This window comes from Primulina eburnea, chromosome 2 (assembly GCF_022965805.1).
Source record: "Primulina eburnea isolate SZY01 chromosome 2, ASM2296580v1, whole genome shotgun sequence".
Taxonomy (NCBI): domain Eukaryota; kingdom Viridiplantae; phylum Streptophyta; class Magnoliopsida; order Lamiales; family Gesneriaceae; genus Primulina; species Primulina eburnea.
The window spans coordinates 41292551-41316353 of NC_133102.1; the positions used below are offsets into that span (position 1 = coordinate 41292551).

The following is a 23803-nucleotide window of genomic DNA, read 5'->3' on the forward strand; positions in this document are numbered from 1 at the left end:
AAAATAATATGATAATATGATGTTTAATACTAACATATTTTATTGGTTTTTTAACAAATAATTGAAAATAAAGAGTTTAATAATTTTATAATAAGAATGTATATAAACAATTATGAATGTCTATATATATATATATATATATATATATATATATATATATATATATATATATATACACACACCTATAAAAGTGTGGATAATTGATGTGTTTTTCGATTGTGAAAAGACACAAATGTCCTCCTTAAAAAATGCACAATTCTAACAATTATCACTTATATATATAAAATTCTAATAAATGCTAATAAATTATCATTACCCTATTCATTGATTGTTGTAGAACAAAATTAATTATATGTTTAATAGTATAATAACATGATAGATATAAAATAATATGATAATATGATGTTTAATACTAACATATTTTATTGGTTTTTATATGTAAAATTCTAATAAATGCTAATAAATTATCATTACCCTATTCATTGATTGTTGTAGAACAAAATTAATTATATATTTAATAGTATAATAACATGATAGATATAAAATAATATGATAATATGATGTTTAATACTAACATATTTTATTGGGTTTTTAACAAATAATTGAAAATAAAGAGTTTAATAAATTTATAATAAGAATGTATATAAACAATTATGAATGTCAATATGTTAACAATCTTATAAAACATGAATCTCTTAGAAAAATTTCGAGAGTTTGGCTAAAATAAGAAAATTAAAAAATTTAGTAGCACTTTTATAAAATATTATACATACGAAAAATTTATAAATTCAATATACAAATTTTGTGATATTTGAAACATCTACTAAAATTGATTAAGATTTAGACATTAAATGTCTAAAGCTAAACCATACCATGATTTTCAAGAATAGTACAATCAAAATCTTTATAAATTCAATATACAAATTTGGTGATATTTGAAACATCTACTAAAATTGATTAAAATTTAGACATTAAATGTCTAAAGCTAAACCAGACAATGATTTTCAAGAATAGTTGAACCAAAATCAGAGTAAAAAATTTCTTCGTTTAAATTCCAAAATCAACTATCATAATATATATGCATAAGAAACAATTATAAATTCAATACACAAAATTTTGTGATATTTGAAACATCTACTAAGATTGATTAAGATTTATACATTAAATGTCTAAAGCTAAACTCGACCATGATTTTCAAAAACAGTAGAATCAAAATCAAAGTAAATATTTTCTTAGTTTCAATTCCAAAATCAACTATAATAATATATAAATTTTGCTGCATAATTGATAAACAATTAGTTTCTTTGTATCATATAGTGTATAACTATTTTATTTGATACAATGAATTGAAATCAAAGAGTTTAATAAATTTATTATAAGAATTTATATCAACAATTATGAATGTCAATATGTTAATAATCTCATAAAATATGAATCTATTAAATTTTTTTGGAGAGTTGTTATAATAAGAAAATTAATGAATTTAGTATCAATTTCAAAAAATATTATACATACGAAAAATGTATAAATTCAATATACAGATTTGGTGATATTTGAAATGACAGCTTATACGTGGTAGTGACAGCTTATACGTGGTGTTTGAATATATAATTTTTTTAAAAATTTGTTTCAGTTCATTTTTTCCATATATTATGTTAATTACAATTTATCATATAACATAAAATCAATTGTTAGAATTTTAATTGAAGAAATAATTTCGAAAATATGTTATATAAGTTCTTATAAATCATCTAATATGATAGGAAATTAAGCTTATATAAATAACAAAATGATTCAAATTATTTTTTAGAAAATCAAAATTAAAATTTTGATAATATAATTGATATTACGTGCAACGTACGTACATCATGCTAGTATCTATAAAAGTGTGGATAATTGATGTGTTTTCCGATTGTGAAAAGACACAAATGCCCTTAAATATGTATATGCACAATTCTAACAATTATCACTTATATATATAAATCTATATCTATATTCTATATACCTATAAAAGTGTGGATAATTGATGTTTTTTCCGATTGTGAAAAGACACAAATGCCCTTAAATATATATGCACAATTCTAACAATTATCACTTATATATATAAAATTCTAATAAATGCTAATAAATTATCATTACCCTATTCATTGATTGTTGCAGAACAAAATTAATTATATGTTTAATAGTATAATAACATGATAGATATAAAATAATATGATATATGCTGTTTAATACTAACATATTTTATTGGTTTTTTAACAAATAATTGAAAATAAAGAGTTTAATAAATTTATAATAAGAATGTATATCAACAATTATGAATGTCAATATGTTAACAATCTCATAAAATATGAATATCTTAGAAAAGTTTTGAGAGTTTGGCTATAATAAGAAAATTAAAAAATTTAGTTGCATTTTTATAAAATATTATACATACGAAAAATTTATAACTCCAATACACAAAATTTGGTGATATTTGAAACACCTACACCCGACCATGATTTTCAAGAACAGTAGAACCAAAATCAGAGTAAATATTTTCTTAGTTTCAATTCCAAAATCAGCTATCATAATATATGTAATGCCCGATTTTGATATAATATGGCAGTAGTTGTGATGGTTCTTGGCTTTACGATATGGTATGAATGGTAATGAATGTTATAGAATTGAATAGATAATGGATGAGTGGAATCAAAGGTTGAAGTTGAGCTAAATAGGTAATGGACGTGCAGAAACGGTATGAAAAATGTGACAATAGTTATGGTTTTTAGCATAATGTTTTGTATATTGATCCAATTGATGTGAGGCCTTTTTCATTAGAAAGACAAGACATAAGGCTATAACTTTGTTATTTTGAGTTTCGTTCAAATCATTAGGGAAGACGAGCCAAAAGCGCCCCGAAGTGTGTCGTGCGTATCGTCGTTCCTACAATGACACATGTTGGGAGAATGGACATAACGTTTTACTTAGACCTCCAAATGACCTGAAATTTGGGGAGCTGCAAGAAAAGACATAGAGCTACAACTTTGTAGTTTACCACTTTCGCAAATTCTGAAGTTAAAAATGAGTTTTGGGCAGAATACCGCGCGCCCCTGCGCCAGAACCCGTGTTGTAGCGCGCCCATTGCTGGAATTTTGTTGTTTGTTCAGTATGGTGCGCGCCCCAGCGCCAAATCACGCGTCATGGCGCCCAGAAGCGTACTCAAAAACGTGTTTTGGGGTTTGGATGCTATATATTTGATTGGGGAATGATTTTTGTATCATTTTCTCTTCCCTTTTTCCTACTCCATCGGTTTAGAGCTAAGGTTCTTCATTTTTCCTTTCATCTTCTAATTTCTTCTTCAATCTATGGGAGATTTGTTCAAGGAAATTATGAAATGAAGTTAGATTTTTGATCCTCTCTCCAAGATCTTCAAGATGGTGTAAGTATGTTATATTTTTATTCAAGTTTGGAAATGAGATGAAGTTTAGAATTGATGTTTGTATTGATATTTGAGATATTGGAGATGTTGAAATTGTGTTGGTTTGAATTTAAAATGGAATTGAAGCCAAGGGAGAAGTAAAGGAGCTAACTCTTTAGCACGCACGCCACGTGTTTGACAAAATGATTCAATGAATGTTTTATGGCATATTACGGTTAAGAAATGATACTGATTACTTCTTTACACAATTGTTGGAATTTGAGTTTTCTTGAATATCTAATTTGCGGATATTGATTTGAAGCCATATTGAATTGATTATGAATTTTGTACAGAAATTGCTCTGTTTTGATAAATGATCCGAGTTCTTGAGTTATAGTAGAATTCAAAGGTTCAAGACTTCTCACCTACACATTTCGATCTTCCTTTGGTAATATTTGAAAGATATGTTACGGTCGGTAACATACGAGGTAAAAGTATCATTTTTATTTTAAATTGAAAATTCGATGGCTTGATGAATTATTTGTGATTTGTTGATGATTGATCTTTTGAGATGAGCTTATCATGATATTGACTTGATGAGATTGAAATGCATCATTGCATTGCATATTGAGCCACTTTTTGATTCAGATTTGATATGGCGGAGGTCGCCTTGATAGACTGATTTGTTGGACGTATGGGGCTATAGTTGAGTTGTTATAGTGTATGCGGAGGTCGCTGCTATGGCCTGAACACTCTCTGTAGGCGCACCATAGTCCTGGGATTGTAGAACACAGCACTCTACCCCGAGCGGTTGAGTCGGTGGATGTTGCTGGGTGATTCTATTCCCTTGGGTACCCTATGACCAGATGATTCACTTGATCTTGAGATTTATTGATAGCCCACAGCTTATGATCATGCATTGCATTATATTGCATTTTTATGAATTTATATGAACTGTGTGAAATTTTAATTCTCATATGTTATTGATTGTATCATACTGGGTTTATACTCACTGGCATGTCGGCTACCTCTAGTTTTCATGTGCTTGACGGTAGGTGAGGCGAGGCTTGGGATGCCAGAGTCCAGTTCCAGGCGAGGAGATACGAGTTAGAGTGGGATTCTCGGGTCTTAGGAGCTATTTGTTGATGTTTGGATTATTCTGGTTCACTACTTTGGTTTGACATGTTGAAAATTATATTTCAAACATTTATGACATTTAAATTATTTTGACGTTGTTTATGTGGATTGTGAACCAGAAATTATGCATTTACTAAATCGTTTGGTTTGATACATTTAAAATTATTAGTATTAGATATCGGACTCGGGGCCCCACATTAGGTGGTATCAGAGCGTAAGATATTTGGGAACAGGGTAGATCGAGTCAGTTTGAATTGTTTGATCATGTCATATATTTGTTAGCATTTTCATTGTGCTACGATGAGAAATACATGATATAAATTGAGATATTATATTGTTGAGTTTTATTCGAGATTTTGAGATTGTTGAGTCTCAAGAGCCAGAGATGATTGATACAAGATTGAGATGATTATGATATTGTGATTTTATATGTGTTTTATCTATTTTATATCAGACATGGCTACTCGAGGTAGAGGTCGTGGTAGACCTAGACAGGACATACCAGTGGCACAAGATCAGGGCAGTGCTACTCATACTCAGATGGATATAACTCCGACTCCGATGGAGATACTGTTAGCCAGATTTCATTCTTTGCACCCACCGATGGTACCGAGAATGCATTAGAGTGTGAGAACTGGTTGGAGAATATGGATCAATTATTTGAATCTCTTGAGTATCCAGATGATCGTAGAATCAAGTTAGTTGTTCATCAGTTATTAGATGTTGCTAAGAGTTGGTGGATCATGACAAAGAAAGCTTTAGAGGGTCGAGGTACGATTGTTAACTGGGATATTTTTAAATCTGAATTTTATCAGCGTTTCTTTCCTACTTCTTACAGGAAAGATAGGGGAGCCGAGTTTACAAATTTAAAGCAGGGAAATCTGAATATTGAGGACTATGTTGCTAAGTTCTCGCATTTACTGAGATTTGCTCCTCATGTAGCATCCGATGAAGAAGCTAAGGCCGATCATTTCATAAATGGTCTTAATCCTGATATATTTACCCTGGTTAATACTGGAAGGCCTAACACTTTTGCTGAGGCTCTTGATCGAGCCAAGGGAGCTGAAACTGGAATCATTAGGCAGAGAGGTTCTCAATATTCACAAAGACCCCAACAGCCACCGTTTCGACAGCAGTTCAGACAGGGTAATACTGGTGGTAACAGTGACAACATAAGAGAGCAGTTCAAGGCTAGAGGCAAACAATTTAAGAGGCATGGAAGTAATTTTTCGAGTTCTAGTGGATCGAGACAGTCTGGTTCAGTTCAGAGCACTGGTTATTCAGGCCCGACTTGTGGTCAGTGCGGTGGTAGACATTATACCGATCAGTGTAGAGGAATCTCGGGAACTTGCCACTTGTGTAACAAGGTGGTACACTATGCTCGAGTGTGTCCTAACCGTGGCAGTGATATGTCTCAGAGTGGGGGATCATCGAGACAAACACCTCACCAGAATCGTCAGACCCCTACAGTTCATTCTTATCAACAATCAAACCGGTCTGATCAGAACAAACAGAGTGGTGGCTACAGGGCAGGATATCCACCTAGACAACGGGCTCAAGTTTTTGCACTCATTGAGGATGAGGCACATAATGCTCCAGATCATGTCATTGCAGGTAATTGTCCTGCTTATGTTTTGATGGATACTGGTGCATCACATACTTTCATATCTGAGCACTTTGTCACATTGCATTCGTTGCATTCTATACCATTATCATCTACCTTATCTATTTCTACTCCACTGGGCAAAGTGATGAGGTCAGCTGAAATGATAAGTGGTTGTGAATTTCGCTATGAGAATAATGTTATTGAGCTTGATTGTATTATATTGGAGATGTCTGATTTTGACTGCATACTTGGTATTGACATGTTGACAAGATACAAGGCTACTGTAGATTGTTTTCAGAAGGTTGTTAAGTTTAAGCCTGATATGACAGATCACTGGATATTTTATGGTAAGGGTTCTCGAGCTAAGATTCTTTTGATATCTGTTTTGTCCATGACTCGTCTATTGCAGAAAGGAGCAGAATGTTTCTTGGTTTATGCAATTGATATTTCAAGGTCAGTACCTAAATTTCCAGATATTCCAATTGTTAGTGAATTTTCAGATGTATTTCCAGATGAGATTCCAGGATTTACTCCTGTCCGAGAGATTGATTTCAACATTGAGTTGATGCCAGGCACACAACCTATTTCTAGAGCTCCTTATAGGATGGCGCCAATTGAACTGAAGGAACTAAAGGAACAACTTGAGGATTTATTGGCTAAAGGATATATAAGACCAAGTGTTTCACCTTGGGGTGCTCCGGTTTTATTCGTGAAGAAGAAAGATGGGTCTATGAGGCTTTGTGTCGATTATAGACAGTTGAATAAAGCCACAGTAAAGAATAAGTATCCTTTGCCAAGGATTGATGATCTCTTTGACCAGTTGCAGGGTTCTTCAGTATATTCTAAGATTGATTTAAGATCCGGATATCATCAGTTAAGAGTTAGAGAGGCAGATGTGCCTAAGACTGCTTTTCGTACCAGGTATGGGCATTTTGAATTTTTGGTTATGCCTTTTGGGTTGACCAATGCACCTGCGGTATTTATGGATTTGATGAACCGTGTGTTTCAACGGTATATAGATCAGTTTGTTGTGATCTTCATTGATGATATTCTTATTTATTCAAAATCTGAAATTGAGCATGTCGAACACTTGAGAGTTGTACTGCAGATTTTGAGAACTGAAAAGTTGTATGCTAAATTATCGAAATGCGAGTTTTGGTTGGATAGAGTGGTTTTCCTTGGACATGTGATTTCAAGCGCAGGTATATCAGTTGATCCGAGTAAAGTGGAGGCAGTCATCAATTGGTCTAGACCGACATCAGTTCCTGAGGTACGTAGTTTTATGGGTTTGGCAGGCTATTATCGCAGATTTATTGAAGGATTCTCACAGATTGCGAGGCCAATTACCCAGCTGACACAAAAGAATGCACCATTTATTTGGTCACAAGCTTGTGAGGCTAGTTTTGTTGAACTTAAGAAGAGATTAACTATTGCTCCAGTTCTGACTATTCCATCAGGTGTAGGAGGATTTACAGTGCACACTGATGCTTCACATCAGGGATTGGGTTGTGTTTTAATGCAGCATGGCCGTGTTGTTGCCTATGCTTCACGACATTTGAAGCCACATGAGTCTAGATATCCATTGCATGACTTGGAATTAGCAGCAGTGGTTTTTGCCATAAAGATTTGGCGTCACTACTTGTATGGTGAGACATTTGAGATATTCACTGATCATAAGAGTTTGAAATACCTCTTTTCACAAGCGGAGCTGAACATGAGATAGAGACGTTGGTTAGACTTGTTGAAAGACTATGATTGCGAAATAAAATATTATCCAGGAAAGTCTAATGCAGCAGCCGATGCTTTGAGCAGAAAAGTATGTAATATGTCCTTGATCACTAGCAGTGTATCTGATTTAGTAGAAGAATGTTGTCTTTCTGGTTTGGATTTTGTGGTAGATACTCAACCTGTAAGAGTATTTATGATTCAGGCATAACCCGAGTTGTTTGTCAAAATTAGAGAGGCCCAAAAGTTAGATCAAAGCATTATGAAATCAGTTGAACTTGTCAAATCAGGACATCAATCAGAATTTCAGGTCAATAATGAGGGTATTTTGTTTGTGAATGATCGTATTGTAGTTCCTGATATTTCAGAGTTGAGGATGCAGATTTTGCGTGATGCTCATTGCAGTAAGTTTAGTGTACACCCTGGAAGTAAAAAGATGTACAATGATTTGAAGAAACAATTTTGGTGGAAAAGAATGAAATCTGACATAGCAGAATTTGTATCTCGTTGTTTGAATTGTCAACAAGTAAAAGCAGAAAGAAAGCGACCAGGTGGTTTTTTGCATAGCCTTAAAGTTCCAGAATGGAAGTGGGATCATATCACCATGGACTTTGTCACGAAATTGCCGAGGTCGTCGAGGGGTTGCGATGCTATTTGGGTTATAGTTGACAGATTAACTAAGTCTTCATGTCTCATTCCTTATCAGATGACATATAGACATGATCAGATGGCCAGATTGTACATCAGAGAAGTTTTGAGATTGCATGGTGTTCCTAAGTCAATTGTATCAGATCGTGATCCCAGATTTTCTTCTCATTTTTGGCAGAGTTTACAAGAGGCCCTTGGTACTCGTTTGCATTTGAGTACAGCATATCATACTCAGACAGACGGACAGTCAGAACGTACTATTCAGACATTAGAGGATATGCTGAGAGCTGTAGTGATGGATTTTGGTATTGGTTGGCAGGATTCGTTACCACTTGTCGAGTTTTCTTATAACAACAGTTATCAAGTGAGCATTGGAATGTCACCATTTGAAGCATTATATGGCAGGAAGTGTCGATCTCCTTTGTATTGGGACAATTTATCTGAAGCACCAATTGTAGGACCTGATATGATAAGAGATATGACAGAGAAGGTGAAATTGATTCAGAATCGTATGCGAGGTGCTCAGGATAGGCAGGCTAAGTATGCAAACATCAGGAGAAGACCGCTGATTTTTGAGAAAGGTGACAGAGTTTTTCTTAAAATATCTCCTTTTCGTGGTACAGTTAGATTTGGAAAGAAGGGTAAATTATCACCGAGATTCATAGGTCCGTATGAGATTTTGGAACGTGTTGGTGATTTGGCTTATAGATTAGCTCTTCCTCCTGCGTTATCAGGTGTTCATGATGTTTTTCATGTGTCCATGTTGAGGAAATATCATCCAGATCCTTCTCATGTACTTCCACCCGATGAGGTTGAGTTAGATCAGAATTTGAGCTACATTGAGAGACCGATTCAGATTCTAGACAGAAAAGATAAACAACTCAGAAATAAATTGATACCATTGGTTAAAGTACAGTGGAACAGACATGGTGTCGAGGAGGAGACTTGGGAATTAGAAGATAAAATGAGACAAAAATATCCAGAGTTATTCAAATGAAGTACGCTTCTATTCTCGGTTTTAATTTCAGTATTGATTATTATATGTTAGACTTGAAAGAGATGATTGATTTCGAGGACGAAATCTATTTTTAGAGGGGAGGAATTGTAATGCCCGATTTTGATATAATATGGCAGTAGTTGTGATGGTTCTTGGCTTTACGATATGGTATGAATGGTAATGAATGTTATAGAATTGAATAGATAATGGATGAGTGGAATCAAATGTTGAAGTTGAGCTAAATAGGTAATGGACGTGCAGAAACGGTATGAAAAATGTGACAGTAGTTGTGGTTTTTAGCATAATGTTTTGTATATTGATCCAATTGATGTGAGGCCTTTTTCATTAGAAAGACAAGACATAAGGCTATAACTTTGTTATTTTGAGTTTCGTTCAAATCATTAGGGAAGACGAGCCAAAAGCGCCCCGAAGTGTGTCGTGCGTATCGTCGTTCCTACAATGACACATGTTGGGAGAATGGGCATAATGTTTTACTAAGACCTCCAAATGACCTGAAATTTGGGGAGCTGCAAGAAAAGACATAGAGCTACAACTTTGTAGTTTACCACTTTCGCAAATTCTGAAGTTAAAAATGAGTTTTGGGCAGAATACCGCGCGCCCCTGCGCCAGAACCCGTGTTGTAGCGCGCCCATTGCTGGAATTTTGTTGTTTGTTCAGTATGGTGCGCGCCCCAGCGCCAAATCACGCGCCATGGCGCCCAGAAGCGTACTCAAAAACATGTTTTGGAGTTTGGATGCTATATATTTGATTGGGGAATGATTTTTGTATCATTTTCTCTTCCCTTTTTCCTACTCCATCGGTTTAGAGCTAGGGTTCTTCATTTTTCCTTTCATCTTCTAATTTCTTCTTCAATCTATGGGAGATTTGTTCAAGGAAATTATGAAATGAAGTTAGATTTGTGATCCTCTCTCCAAGATCTTCAAGATGGTGTAAGTATATTATATTTTTATTCAAGTTTGGAAATGGGATGAAGTTTAGAATTGATGTTTGTGTTGATATTTGAGATATTGGAGATGTTGAAATTGTGTTGGTTTGAATTTAAAATGGAATTGAAGCCAAGGGAGAAGTAAAGGAGCTAACTCTTTAGCACGCACGCCACGTGTTTGACAAAATGATTCAATGAATGTTTTATGGCATATTACGGTTAAGAAATGATACGGATTACTTCTTTACACAATTGTTGGAATTTGAGTTTTCTTGAATATCTAATTTGCGGATATTGATTTGAAGCCATATTGAATTGATTATGAATTTTGTACAGAAATTGCTCTGTTTTGATAAATGATCCGAGTTCTTGAGTTATAGTAGAATTCAAAGGTTCAAGACGTCTCACCTACACATTTCGATCTTCCTTTGGTAATATTTGAAAGGTATGTTACGGTCGGTAACATACGAGGTAAAAGTATCATTTTTATTTTAAATTGAAAATTCGATGGCTTGATGAATTATTTGTGATTTGTTGATGATTGATCTTTTGAGATGAGCTTATCATGATATTGACTTGATGAGATTGAAATGCATCATTGCATTGCATATTGAGCCACTTTTTGATTCAGATTTGATATGGCGGAGGTCGCCTTGATAGACTGATTTGTTGGACGTATGGGGCTATAGTTGAGTTGGTATAGTGTATGCGGAGGTCGCTGCTATGGCCTGAACACTCTCTGTAGGCGCACCATAGTCCTGGGATTGTAGAACACAGCACTCTACCCCGAGCGGTTGAGTCGGTGGATGTTGCTGGTTGATTCTATTCCCTTGGGTACCCTATGACCAGATGATTCACTTGATCTTGAGATTTATTGATAGCCCACAGCTTCTGATCATGCATTGCATTATATTGCATTTTTATGAATTTATATGAACTGTGTGAAATTTTAATTCTCATATGTTATTGATTGTATCATACTGGGTTTATACTCACTGGCATGTCGGCTACCTCTAGTTTTCATGTGCTTGACGGTAGGTGAGGCGAGGCTTGGGATGCCAGAGTCCAGTTCCAGGCGAGGAAATACGAGTTAGAGTGGGATTCTCGGGCCTTAGGAGCTATTTGTTGATGTTTGGATTATTCTGGTTCACTACTTTGGTTTGACATGTTGAAAATTATATTTCAAACATTTGTGACCTTTAAATTATTTTGACGTTGTTTATGTGGATTGTGAACCAGAAATTATGCATTTACTAAATCGTTTGGTTTGATACATTTAAAATTATTAGTATTAGATATCGGACTCGGGGCCCCACAATATATATAAATTTTGCTTCATAATTGATAAGCAATTAGTTTCTTTGTCTCATATAGTATATAACTATTTTATTTTATACAAAGAATTGAGCGCAAATAGTTTAATAAATGAGTGTGTCTTATGTGAGACCGTCTCACGGATCTTAATTCGTGAGACGGGTCAACCTTACTCATATTCACAGCAAAAAGTAATACTTTTAGCATAAAAAGTAATAATTTTTCATGGATGACCCAAATAAGAAATTCGTCTCACAAATACGACCCGTGAGACCGTCTCATACAAGTTTTTGTCTTAATAAATTTATTAGAAGAGTTTATATCAACATTTATGAATGTTAATATGTTAACAATCTCACAAAATATGAATCTCTTAGAAAAATTTGGAGAGTTTGGCTATAATAAGAAAATTAAAGATTTTAGTATCATTTTTAAAAAATATTATACATACGAAATATTTATTAATTAAATATACAAATTTGTTGATATTTGAAACGTCTACTAAAATTGATTAAAATTTAGACATTAAATGTCTAAAGCTAAACCAGACAATGATTTTCAAGAATAGTTGAACCAAATCAGAGTAAAAAATTTCTTCGTTTCAATTCCAAAATCACTATCATAATATACATACGAAACAATTATAAATTCAATACACAAAATTTTGTGATATTTGAAACAACTACTAAGATTGATTAAGATTTATACATTAAATGTCTAAAGCTAAACTCGACCATGATTTTCAAAAACAGTAGAATCAAAAACATATTAAATATTTTCTTAGTTTCAATTCCAAAATTAACTATAATAATATATAAATTTTGCTGCATAATTGATAAACAATTAGTTTCTTTGTATCATATAGTGTATAACTATTTTATTTGATACAATGAATTGAAATCAAAGAGTTTAATAAATTTATTATAAGAATTTATATCAACAATTATGAATGTCAATATGTTAATAATCTCATAAAATATGAATCTCTTAAATTTTTTTGGAGAGTTTCTATAATAAGAAAATTAAAGATTTTAGTATCAATTTCAAAAAATATTATACATACGAAAACTGTATAAATTCAATATACAAATTTGGTGATATTTGAAATGACAGCTTATACGTGGTAATGACAGCTTATACGTGATGTTTGAATATATAATTTTTTAAAAAATTTGTTTCAGTTCATTTTTTCCATATATTATGTTAATTACAATTTATTATATAACATAAAATCAATTGCTAGAATTTTAATTGAAGAAATAATTTTGAAAATATGTTGTATAAGTTCTTATAAATCATCTAATATGATAAGAAATTAAACTTATATAAATAACAAAATGATTCAAATTATTTTTTAGAAAATCAAAATTAAAATTTTGATAATATAATTGATATTACGTGCAACGCACGTACATCATGCTAGTTCTATGAAAAGGTTAGAAAAAACAAGGTTTTGGTAGAAATTTGGACTTGTAACCAATTTAGTACTTGCTATTTTTCATGAACATTTTGAGTGTCAAACCACAGGACAAAGCCTCACTAGGTATCTCCTTAATTTTTCGAACCCCTTCTGAGAAAACAACTCCCATTCCCATATGCAAATGGGGTTCAATGTGACAATGAAATGCCCACACTCCCGGGTTATTCGCCACAAACCTAAGTGCAGTCCATCCGTAAGGAAAAACGACACCCGTGTTCCGAAACGGAGGATTCTTCAAGTTGAATCTCCCTTCATCCTTCTCTGTGAACTTCCCTTCTCCATACCCAAGAACCCAGAAGTCGTGCCCGTGGAGATGCCACGGGTGTATCTCGCTGACATGATCCTTGATCATATTAGCGTTCTGCAGAATCACATCCACTGTTGCATTGAATCTCAGCATGTAAACTCCGCTTCCATACGTCGAGTTTTTGTTCGACGCAGGCTTCATCACATCATACCCGTGTCCGTAACTATCCGGGGGCGGTTCTTGGTCAAAACCTTTGCTCAATCCATATCTTATCGAACCCAAATACGGTGTACTAGGAAGGACTAGCGACACATTGTTGATAGCCCATTTAGTGTGTCCCTCGATGAAATTCTGTGTGTTTAGCAGCACAAGTCTTCTGTCATGTTTTGATGGTGGCTTAGGGTTTCCCTTCAGTGCAAAAATCTTGTTATAGAAGGTCTTGCTGTAGGATTCATCATTCCATCGAGGGGCGACCGGGGGTGGCGACTCCGGGATTCTTGATGCAGAATTAAGATGGTAGTTTAGTATGGTTAGGCCTTGAGGAGTCTTGGGGTTTCTTCCTCTTACAGATATTGAAATCCAATAGTTTCTCTTAGGGTTTTGGTCAGTGGTGAAAATAACTGAATAGCTCTCACCTGAGCTTATGTCCATATTTTGTACTGAAAATGGTTCGATGTAGTTTCCATCGGCTTCAACCAGCAACATTCTGTGTTTCTGTTGATATTAATTGGAATTATGACTAAAGATTATAGCAAATCAAGGACCAAATGTATGTATGTATGTATGTATGTATGCATGTGTATACATTTGAAAATAAGATTTGATATTATCTCATGGGAAAACCTTCAATTTTGGATTTATGTTTTTGCTTCTTTGTCGTTTATCTTATCAAATTTCAATTTTAGCCGTTATTTGATTATTTTTTTTTTGAGTTTTCCATATGGAACTGGAGTGGAGTCGGCGTGACGTGCCGTACGGAAACAAGTTAAAATTGCCAAAAATTGAAAAATACATATATTATTACAACTTAAACTAGTCTATATAGAGGACTAAAATCGTAAATATGTATGTAGGAAATATGTAATCATACATGATCAAAATATTCTAAATTTCTTCAAAAAATGAATATAAACTCTTGGTTAGAGAAAATACAGAAATCGAAACAGATTATTTTCTTATGAAACCGAAAGCCAGGTGTTGTTTTAGTAATTAAATGAAGTCGAGGATTGCCCTTATTGACAAATAATGTTGTACTAGCGGATCGTGACACATGCGATATAAAGACATGATTATGGTAATCATTTTTCTAGAATCTAGACTTTCATACTTACAATTGTATTAGAAAAGTGTCGTATTCTTTGGAATCAACTTTCATTTATTCCTCTTCAACTTGAAGATATTTTTCCAATGCATAAAAAAAGAAGAAGAGTATACCTTTAAAATGTTCTTTCCTTTTATTCGCAATTGACAGATATTTTCAAAATCTCATTGATTTAATTTATTTTCTGGGATGATCTTTAAATTATAATTGAATTCAATTAATTTATATTTTAATCTCTATAAATACTGAAATGATTATTTTCTATTGGACTTAAGAATGCGTAAAAATGAGATATAAAATAAAATAAATAAAAGGTGTAATTTTTGTTTAAAACAATTAAACAAAAGCGTGTTTTTGTTACCTCGATAGCCAAGTTGAGCAAAGACAATGAAGTCGTGCTTGCTATTCTCAGCCTATATGTCTTGTTGGGGTAGACGTACAGTACTTGGGGTGCGTACTGTTCGTCGCATCTTAACTTGCACGGACTCGTTGAATAATTGCTAAAATGTGCCGCCAACGAACAATTGTACTGCCCTCTCCCATTTATAAGCAAGCTCTGAAAAAAAGAAATTTACAAAAGATGAATATATATATATATATATATATATATATATATATATATATATATATATTTGTGTTAATTATATGAGTAGTGCTCTAATCTACTCAACACATGATACGTGTACTGAGTAGATAAATCATGATCACTCATTCAATCATGACGTATATGGATGACTGGTCTTTATTTATTAATCAGCACATGTATCGCATGCTTAGTGGATGAGGACATTACTCATATGAATAGCATATATCAAACCATACATAGATGTATATACTCGCTCCGTCACAATTACATAAGTTTTCTTTCATTCTTCGTTTATCGTTTATCGTTTATACCAAATTTATATAAGAACGTACTTGTGGCTCACCAACCCATCGCATAGGCTTAGAGAAAAGATCAACTTCCAGTTCATGAAAGCTTTTGTGCCACCAATCACTTAATAACAAATTGAGTTCTCCATCATATTTGAATGGCTCATTTTCGCCTTTTGCCACTTCTACTATCAAAGATCCATACAATCCTGCTAATCTTTGCATCCCATAATGCCCATGATAGAAATATGTACCAGCCTACATTTAAAATATTTAAGATACAACATCTCGAGTTCACGGACGAAGAAGAATCATCGAGGCGCGATTCAACTGATGCATTGAGTGGGGGAATTGCCCAAGGGATATTACCTTGTCAAGTTTGAACTTGTAAAGAAATGTTTCTCCTGGATTAATGGCACATTGGGAGATGGATGCTGTCCCATCTGCCCATGGTGTTCCTAGCTGAAAATGAAAATCCAAGTTATGAATAAGATTCACACACAATATCAGTTAATGAAATTTTTTAAAGCTTAACCTGTCTAATTCCATGCCAGTGAATGACAAGTCCTTCGGTGTGAAGCTTGTTCGTGAGCTCCAAATGTATGGTATCCCCAGCTCGGGCCCGGATCGTCGGCCCCGGAAACCGACCATTTATAGCCATAACGATACCCTCCACGCCATCTGGTGACCAGTGCATGTATTCCACCTCCCATTTCAAACGCCTGGTCTTTCCAATCGATGATTGTGTGGTAATGGATAAAAATAATATGAAACAACAAACAACCACCCTCATCTCTCATGGATCAATCAAGATATAAATTTATGTGTTTGAGTGTGTCTGTATATATATATATATATATATATATATATATATATATATATATATATATGTATGTATGTATATGCGCTACACTTCTATCGAACTTCTTCAGGAGTTTGGGGTAAAGAGATGGAGCTCACACCATATTTGCGGACTATTACTACTCAAGTGTTGGCCTTGATATGCATGTGTATGGACTTTTCTCGTCGACATATATAGCCATGATTTTGTCTCGTTTAATTTAATTTGAAGCCGAGTCGAATCAAATCACATTTATGAATGAAATTCGAAACCAAAACCTCACTAATCAAGATCCTTTTTCAATCAGACCATCATCGCTACTTTTCGATGTACACCGGATACATCTGGCTAACGCGGTAGCTTGTAACGAATATATATTCATGTTAACGTGACAAATGGATCACTCGTTATTTTGATCAAACAACTCAATTATTGTGGAGAATGACCAACAGCCAGACTCATGGTTCTATACTTTAAATTTAAAAAGCATAAAATTTGTTTATAGTTGCTTAAAATATTTAATTTGAGCAAACCCATCTTTTATTTTTATTTTTTTTGGTTAACAGTTACTACAGATAAATTTTCACTTTGTAAATTAGATTCTTTGATGGATTAAAATTCTTGTGAAAAGAAGTGGAAGTTCCTTTTGTACTCCAAACTTCGAAGTCAGAGGAATATCAACCAGAAGCAAGTTGGGATTAAGATGCCTATCTTGTAGTCTGGTCCCCAAATTCTATCAATAATTGCACCATAACAAGTATCAAGTACACATCCAAATTACTAGATGCATATTACGATAACAACAATTTTGCCAATAATCAGGCTTAGATTTCCTGTTCAATCTTTTCCTGCACAACCCAACTTTCAGGAATGCACACCAGAGTTCGATATTGTAGTCGTTTTACAATCTAGTATTGGCTCCACGATGTTAAAGTTGTCCATATGACTAACATCAAACATTGGAATATGAGGTTGAAACAGGCTACAAGAACTTGTAAGAGATCAGAGGTCAAGAAATAACCATCGCCTCAGGCAATACCCAAAATGAGGCTTCTTTGTTCAATATAACATGTCTAAAATCTTTGGCCATCTCAAGTGTCACAAGAAACTGATACAACCCAAGTTCTTTATACTATCATTAACAAAAACATGAATAAAAAGCCAAGCAGCGCTAATCGCTATGGCATATATCAAGGGTCTCATGGGATACAAACTGCTGAGTTTTCAACCAATCAACATATTCAATCATCATGTGAGGAAAAAAAATCATCAACATACTCGATTGCTGACAGTTTGGTAAAGGGATTTAAGCTGTGTATTCCATTTGTCTATTGCTGCATACTTCTTCATTCCCTTTGATCTGCACATTTTATTACTGATATAATTACCGATACTGAAGAAAAAACAAAAGAGAAGCTCAACTTGGCAGTTAGAATGACACAAAACGAAAGTGTGTAATACTCCATCCCACATATATTGAGGAATGTGAAAGGGTTTATGCAATAAACTCTTTTAGCAACTAAGACTCGGATAATTTCAACAAAACGAAAACGGAAAGAATGTTAGTTGCTAGGAAAATCCATGATGCATGGTAACGTTTGATGCTGGGAGAATTGGCAAGTCAACCTGTCACCACGCTCTAACAGTCTATTCACTTGATCAATGTGGCCATCAATTCGATTATCCAAGATGAGGGACACAAGCAACTCTTCCACATCCTTCTCAGGCACATTAAGCTCCTAAAAGTAACACAAGGATGTCTGAAAAAACGGAGGGAAGGAGAAATGAACACTTTCGCTAAACTAATTATTCTTTTTCTCACCTTCGATATAAAGGGGATTCGGATTCTTGTATAAGGTTTAATAAGCTTAAGTAACACTTGTGTCCTCACATTCTTCAAGAGATCTTCAATGTAATTCCGAATAAATGGATCGTCCATTATTGTCCTCCTGTTACTCTACAGAACACCCACTACACACCTTAGATTAACACATAAGGTGGAAATGATCGAGTTTAGCAATATGATATTAGGTTTCAACGACAAAATAATACACCTTCAGGATTTTTTCAAACTCCAAAATCTCATTCCTTTGGTATGCTGCAATTAAATTTGTCATCGCCAAAATCTCAGGGTCATTTTTGTATCTACAACAAAAGAAATTGGGCAGGTAAAGTTTCATATTATTCAACCAAAAACAAAATCACAGGGTAAAATTTTTAGTTAACTAACGGCTTTGCTTCTTGACCGTCAAATGGATTGACCTCAGATATCATCAGCATATTAGCCAGGACCAAATACCTGAGCAAAGTGATGATAAAATAACTGAGTCTAAGTTTGCAGTCATTGAGGTTTAAATCCAACTACCAGAATATGTTCAAACGTAACCTGGGTTAAAATATCGTAAGTTATAGGGTCATTTCAACCCAAGCAGTAATTAGGTGTACAAAACACATAATATTACAGTGACATCTGTTTGCTATGGTACCATTTGCATATGAGAATAAAAGTCAAATTACATTTTTACAAAGACCGTTCAAAAAAAAAAAAACTGCAGATCCTTCGCATGGACTCTGGAAAGCCCATCCTGACAATAACAGTGACACATCCATAAAATATAAAAATCGTCAATAATGACAACAATGAATTGTCATGATGACAGAAAGGTAAATAATTAACTCAAGTGAGGAACACTGATAATAAGGCACATACCTTAAATCCCATTCAAAGCACATGAACCCACCAGTTCAGATAAGAGATCAAAAGTATATCAAGCATAGAAGTTATCCATAAGTTGATCTTCTCTATTTTTGTTTCGTATTCGACTTTATTCAGAGACTCTTTGATTTTGACTTTCTAAATTTCTCCTCAATAAGAAAATAAAAAATAGTTGATACAACAGTCTCCAATATTTCCAAGTGTGTCTTAAACCCTATGGTAGGATCAAGGACGAGAATGTCAGAGCTTCATTTTAGTTCAGGTCATTAGCCAAAATGTTCGGGGGCAGGGGCACAGTCAGCAAGGGTAAGGTGATAAAAACTTGATGAGCAGAACCTTAACTGCAAATATTGGATGATTGAGCAAGCTCGGTCATGAATATGAATCATGATACTCTAAATATAATAAATTGATCTAAAAGCCATGAAGTTCAAAGCGTGTGTTGGTTGCTTTCCCCCCTTTAATGGATAAACATTGAGAAACATCTGGTAGAACGAGGTGATTTGAATATAGTTTTCAGTGCATACATGACTTTTGCTTTGAAGGAAAAAATTCAAGTAATGACAATCATATATCATGAAACTAATCGTCATTATTTATCCAGAAAGTTTAGAATTAGAGTCCGAACTCAACATAGGGGAATGTCAATTAGTTAATAACATTTATGCATGGTCCAGTCATCCGTGCAATGCTAGAAAACAGTAAATAAACAGATAGTACTGCCTTTATACTGAAAAATATATTTGCATTAACAACCAAACACACCAACCCATATTTGCTTTCAAATGCAATCAAGTCTCAATACAAGTGGTACCACTTCTCCATCTGTTTTGTTAAAAGTAAAATACATAAACACTCCCCGAGTTTAATTAATCAAAGGTAGCATGCAATCGATAATAATAAAATTTACTTAAATTCTTCTGAAAATAATTCGAGGGTATATGATAGACATCACAATAGAGCAAAGATATTCCATCAAACATCTGCAAACAACATGAATTAGGCATGTCTATCTGTTCATGAAGACAAGCAAATAATGAAATGAAGTATAAGCAGGTAAACATCGCATACACACCCATCCTCAGACACAGCTATTTATACAAGACTTACTTAAGGCATTGAATACGCCTCTGATTTCCAGCTTCATCATAGTTCTTAAAAGCTTCAAAGAAATCAGTAGCTGCCCCTTCCCAATGATTCTCAGTCATATGCATTTTTCCACCACATTCACGAATTATCCCCATGATTCTAGGATGAGGAATGGCTGATTTGATTGACAGTGCCTTCAGATATAATTCCTACAATAAAGTCCACATTCATGCAGCTTAATATCCAGCTAAAAAACAAGTAAAAGAAATCCTTTAAAGAAAAAAAGAAAGAGTAGGTGGAATAAAAGCATAAATAAGAAACAGTAATGACAAATCTAGCCAACTTACTTTAACATGAGACTGACCCTCAAAATTGGAGTGCCACTTGGTTAAATTAGTAACAAAAGCAAGATCAATCTTACTTCTGACATTCAATAACAGGCAAACTGTTGTTTCAATGCATTCAAAACATCTATAAAATACCAAGTAAACACCTTACATGAATTAAAAAGAAATTTAAATTCTTAGACATGTTTTAGAGGGATTTACATGGTAAGTAAGCAAGTTTCTTGTCATTCTAGTTGCACAAGGGTACTGGTAATTGAGAAATGTCCATGCATCATATGCATCTAGATCCATCTTATTATTATTATATTTGACCGGTTATAAGTTTATTGATTAGTGAAACAGAAGAATGCAACTGAAGCTCTAAATATTGACATAAATAGAACTTCACCCCAGTTCTCACCAAGCCCGTCAAATTTCCTGTTGCCTATTTCTAAGTTTTTGTCCAAGGCACCACTAATGAAAGGAGAACTCTGAATATATAATACCCTCGCTAACATTAAGCCCTAAATCATGCTATGTGATATGCACGATCTGTCGGTTGTTGCACTTCAACTTTGTATTGGCGCATTATAAACAATGAAAATAGGAAGATAGTGAACAGGGATTGGCATTCTTAATACCTCAACAATACAATTTGTTCTCCCAAAATATCACGTCCTCAAGAATTGAAACTTGTTCTCCGTAAGATCACCAACACCAGAGATAAGACTTGGCACAAAATAGAAGTTTTTGTAGTGAGAAACCATAACATGACTCTTGGCTGAACATGGCACATCCCACTCCTTATGGCAGTTCAAAAAACTCTTATGTTCACCAAAGCTACTAACATATCCGTTTATCATTTCAGGGGCAAAAAAGGTTTCACTAGCTTATATGCATTGATTGATAAGTTACCCTTTACAATTGCCTCAACTAAGAAATAGAATTATGAACAATTTACTTTCTTATTTGAAGCCCATACCTTTTAATACTAACAGATATGTAGTTTCCAGTCCATTGGCTGTTAAGGAAACCTAATTAGAGAGCTATTTTAAATGCAGGGAAAAAAAGGTGGCAGTTTCTAATTTTGAAGTAAGAAAACTAACGAACCCAAATCAAATGGTAAAGAATCAAGGGCAAGGCAGTGTTGTTATTTTCTAACCAGCACCTTACAATTCATGGAACACGCTTCAGATATGTTCATAATGGCATGAAAAGCATGCCCTGGAACCCAAAAAAAGGAATGCACTTCAAAGCGACAAACATAAAGACGTCAAAGCAGCACCTGCTTACCTTCAATTTTTTGTTGTTTTTAGTCTCAGTGTACATCTGGATCTCAATTGCATATACTTCCAACAGTTGTGTCCCTTTCTTCTGATCATCAGTCCCATCTTCTTTTTGACAAGATTTATGAAGTTCCTTTAAAATCTGATCAAGAATGATGGTTGCTAAATAACATATACAGTCAACAGATACTAGACTAACGCTGCAAGTAAATTAAAAGTAATACCTTACTCATCCGTCCATATTCACCCATATCAAACCATATTTTACACAGCTTCAGATTTGTCTTGAACCAGAGTCTCTGTAGAAGAGAGAGCCAATGAAATCTCTAACCAGTGAGCAAAAAGGCTTGCTTAACTTAAACGAAACAGAATTTTCACCTCATTCTTTGCTTCTTCGAGGGCTGTCAAGGTGGTCTGATAGAACTCTTGCAATAGACTAAAGTTCTGACTAGCAGATCCAGAAATAAAATCCATAATATTGTTTATGCACTTTTCGCTGTAATTTCGGGTCACTGCTGATTTAATATAAGTCAACATGTCTCTATAAGCATCCATCATTTCTTTATATTTCCCAAGCTTGTAGTAAAGCTTGACAGTTTGCTTCAAGGCTTTGAATCCCCTGAAGAAAAGAAGAAAGATGAGAAAAGAAGTAATCCCCTGAAGAACACAATTTAGTTCCAAACAAATAGAAACACCCAGAAACTTACCATTCGGCCTTTTCTGGTTCCATTTTCACAACTTCTGTAAAACCTTCAAGCGCTGCTTCAGGGTTTGTTTCAACCAAACCTACAAAACAGACAACAGTTCAGTTTTGAATTGATAACAAAATAGCACCATAAAGGAAATCGATCTCAACACATATATAGAGATGAAGGCCGAGAGGGATCATAAAATTTCACATTTCTTGGGTCCTGTGTAGTAGAAACCCCATCAATGCAGATTCCACCATCATATTCAGCTTCGAGATTTTTCTCAAAGACGTCACGTAGTCTAATATTTAAAAAAAAACCCAAACATATACATAAAAATACACTAAACTATAAGAAACATGAAGTTTACTCACATGAAAATACACACACACACACATAAAAAGTGCAAATAAGATAACAAAAAAATAGATATAAACCCAATAGTTCGAATTAGAAGAATGTAAACAAACGCCAAATGGTACCCTTGGAGTTGTAATACTGATTCTCAATATCAACATCCTGTTCCTCCGGCTCCTCATCCGAGTACTCGAACCCATAATCCTCCATATCCGCATCTGCATAAATATTTTATTTTAAAAAAAAATTCCATACTATTCTTTTGGGGAAAATGATGAAAAAAATCAAGAAAAGAGGATGATACGAATTCTATATTTGTCCACATAGAGAGACAGGGAGAATATTACCGGAACCCATAATGAATTTGAACTTTGTTCAGTTCAAGATCAAAAATTTGCGTGATATGTAAAAGACAAATTGGAGAGAGATGAACTCTGTGAAATGGTGGTGAATGTCTGGGAATACAGCGCCGGAAGTTGTAAGTTTAAATGTGGGCTTCTGACAAGATAACTGGGCCTTATCGTGGGCCTGCAATTGGTCCTGGACTGAGCTATTTTTAAGGAGAGAAGATAGATACTTATTTTTAAAATTATATTTTAAATTTATTAAACTCCTCTCTGTTTATAAAGTTATTCTTGTAGACCGACCGTATGCGTAGTAGTATTTATAATTGACAAAAACTTGTGTGAGACGGTCCCACGAGTCGTATTTGTGAGACGGATCTCTTATTTGGATCATCCATGAAAAAGTATTACTTTTTATGCTAAAAGTATTACTTTTTATTGTGAATATGAGTAGGGTTGAT

The 23803-nt window shown here is 34.1% G+C and overlaps 3 protein-coding genes across 4 annotated transcripts; 1 reads left to right on the forward strand and 2 right to left on the reverse strand.

Annotated features, from left to right (window-relative positions):
* The first annotated feature begins 5184 nt into the window (after window positions 1-5184).
* LOC140824325 (uncharacterized) lies at window positions 5185-9513 on the forward strand. Its single transcript, XM_073185927.1, has 6 exons — window positions 5185-6151; window positions 6617-6715; window positions 7346-7413; window positions 7474-7774; window positions 8159-8272; window positions 9140-9513. Exons 1-6 carry the CDS (start codon window positions 5185-5187, stop codon window positions 9511-9513), a joined length of 1923 nt encoding a protein of 640 aa, XP_073042028.1.
* A 3686-nt stretch (window positions 9514-13199) lies between these two features.
* Window positions 13200-16844, reverse strand: LOC140824714 (L-ascorbate oxidase-like). 2 transcript variants are annotated; one of them, XM_073186259.1, is made up of 5 exons: window positions 16230-16844; window positions 16064-16156; window positions 15740-15952; window positions 15183-15377; window positions 13200-14214 (listed from the first exon to the last, which is right to left on the reverse strand). In XM_073186259.1, the coding sequence occupies exons 1-5, from the start codon at window positions 16485-16487 to the stop codon at window positions 13255-13257; spliced, it is 1719 nt and encodes a 572-aa protein (XP_073042360.1). In that variant the 5' UTR covers window positions 16488-16844; the 3' UTR covers window positions 13200-13254. The 2 variants fall into 2 exon arrangements, with proteins under 2 accessions (XP_073042360.1, XP_073042361.1); XM_073186260.1 differs by lacking the exons at window positions 16064-16156; window positions 16230-16844 and having other exon boundaries at window positions 15751-15942.
* Window positions 16845-17544: 700 nt separating this feature from the next.
* Window positions 17545-23489, reverse strand: LOC140823224 (COP9 signalosome complex subunit 2). The gene is made up of 12 exons (XM_073184436.1): window positions 23346-23489; window positions 23124-23216; window positions 22660-22738; window positions 22331-22571; window positions 22177-22251; window positions 21960-22094; window positions 20362-20549; window positions 18766-18834; window positions 18590-18680; window positions 18358-18492; window positions 18162-18274; window positions 17545-17895 (listed from the first exon to the last, which is right to left on the reverse strand). The coding sequence occupies exons 1-12, from the start codon at window positions 23353-23355 to the stop codon at window positions 17805-17807; spliced, it is 1320 nt and encodes a 439-aa protein (XP_073040537.1). The 5' UTR covers window positions 23356-23489; the 3' UTR covers window positions 17545-17804.
* Between the last annotated feature and the right edge of the window lie 314 nt (window positions 23490-23803).

Excerpts from the sequence above, each read along its gene's own strand:
- LOC140824325 (XM_073185927.1), top strand. The coding sequence starts at position 5,185 with ATGGATCAATTATTTGAATCTCTTGAGTATCCAGATGATCGTAGAATC. Across the intron at positions 6,152-6,616 it reads TCCAGATCATGTCATTGCAG|ATATTCCAATTGTTAGTGAA; the intron begins GTAATTGTCCTG and ends CTAAATTTCCAG. Across the intron at positions 8,273-9,139 it reads TTTGCGTGATGCTCATTGCA|TTAGATTTGGAAAGAAGGGT; the intron begins GTAAGTTTAGTG and ends TTCGTGGTACAG.
- LOC140824714 (XM_073186259.1), bottom strand. The coding sequence starts at position 16,487 with ATGAGGGTGGTTGTTTGTTGTTTCATATTATTTTTATCCATTACCACA. Across the intron at positions 16,157-16,229 it reads ACTGGCATGGAATTAGACAG|CTAGGAACACCATGGGCAGA; the intron begins GTTAAGCTTTAA and ends TTTCATTTTCAG. Across the intron at positions 14,215-15,182 it reads TGCTCAACTTGGCTATCGAG|AAACACAGAATGTTGCTGGT; the intron begins GTAACAAAAACA and ends TAATATCAACAG.
- LOC140823224 (XM_073184436.1), bottom strand. Across the intron at positions 22,739-23,123 it reads TCAGTATTACAACTCCAAGG|GTTTGGTTGAAACAAACCCT; the intron begins GTACCATTTGGC and ends TCTGTTTTGTAG. Across the intron at positions 18,493-18,589 it reads AGTTTGAAAAAATCCTGAAG|AGTAACAGGAGGACAATAAT; the intron begins GTGTATTATTTT and ends GGTGTTCTGTAG.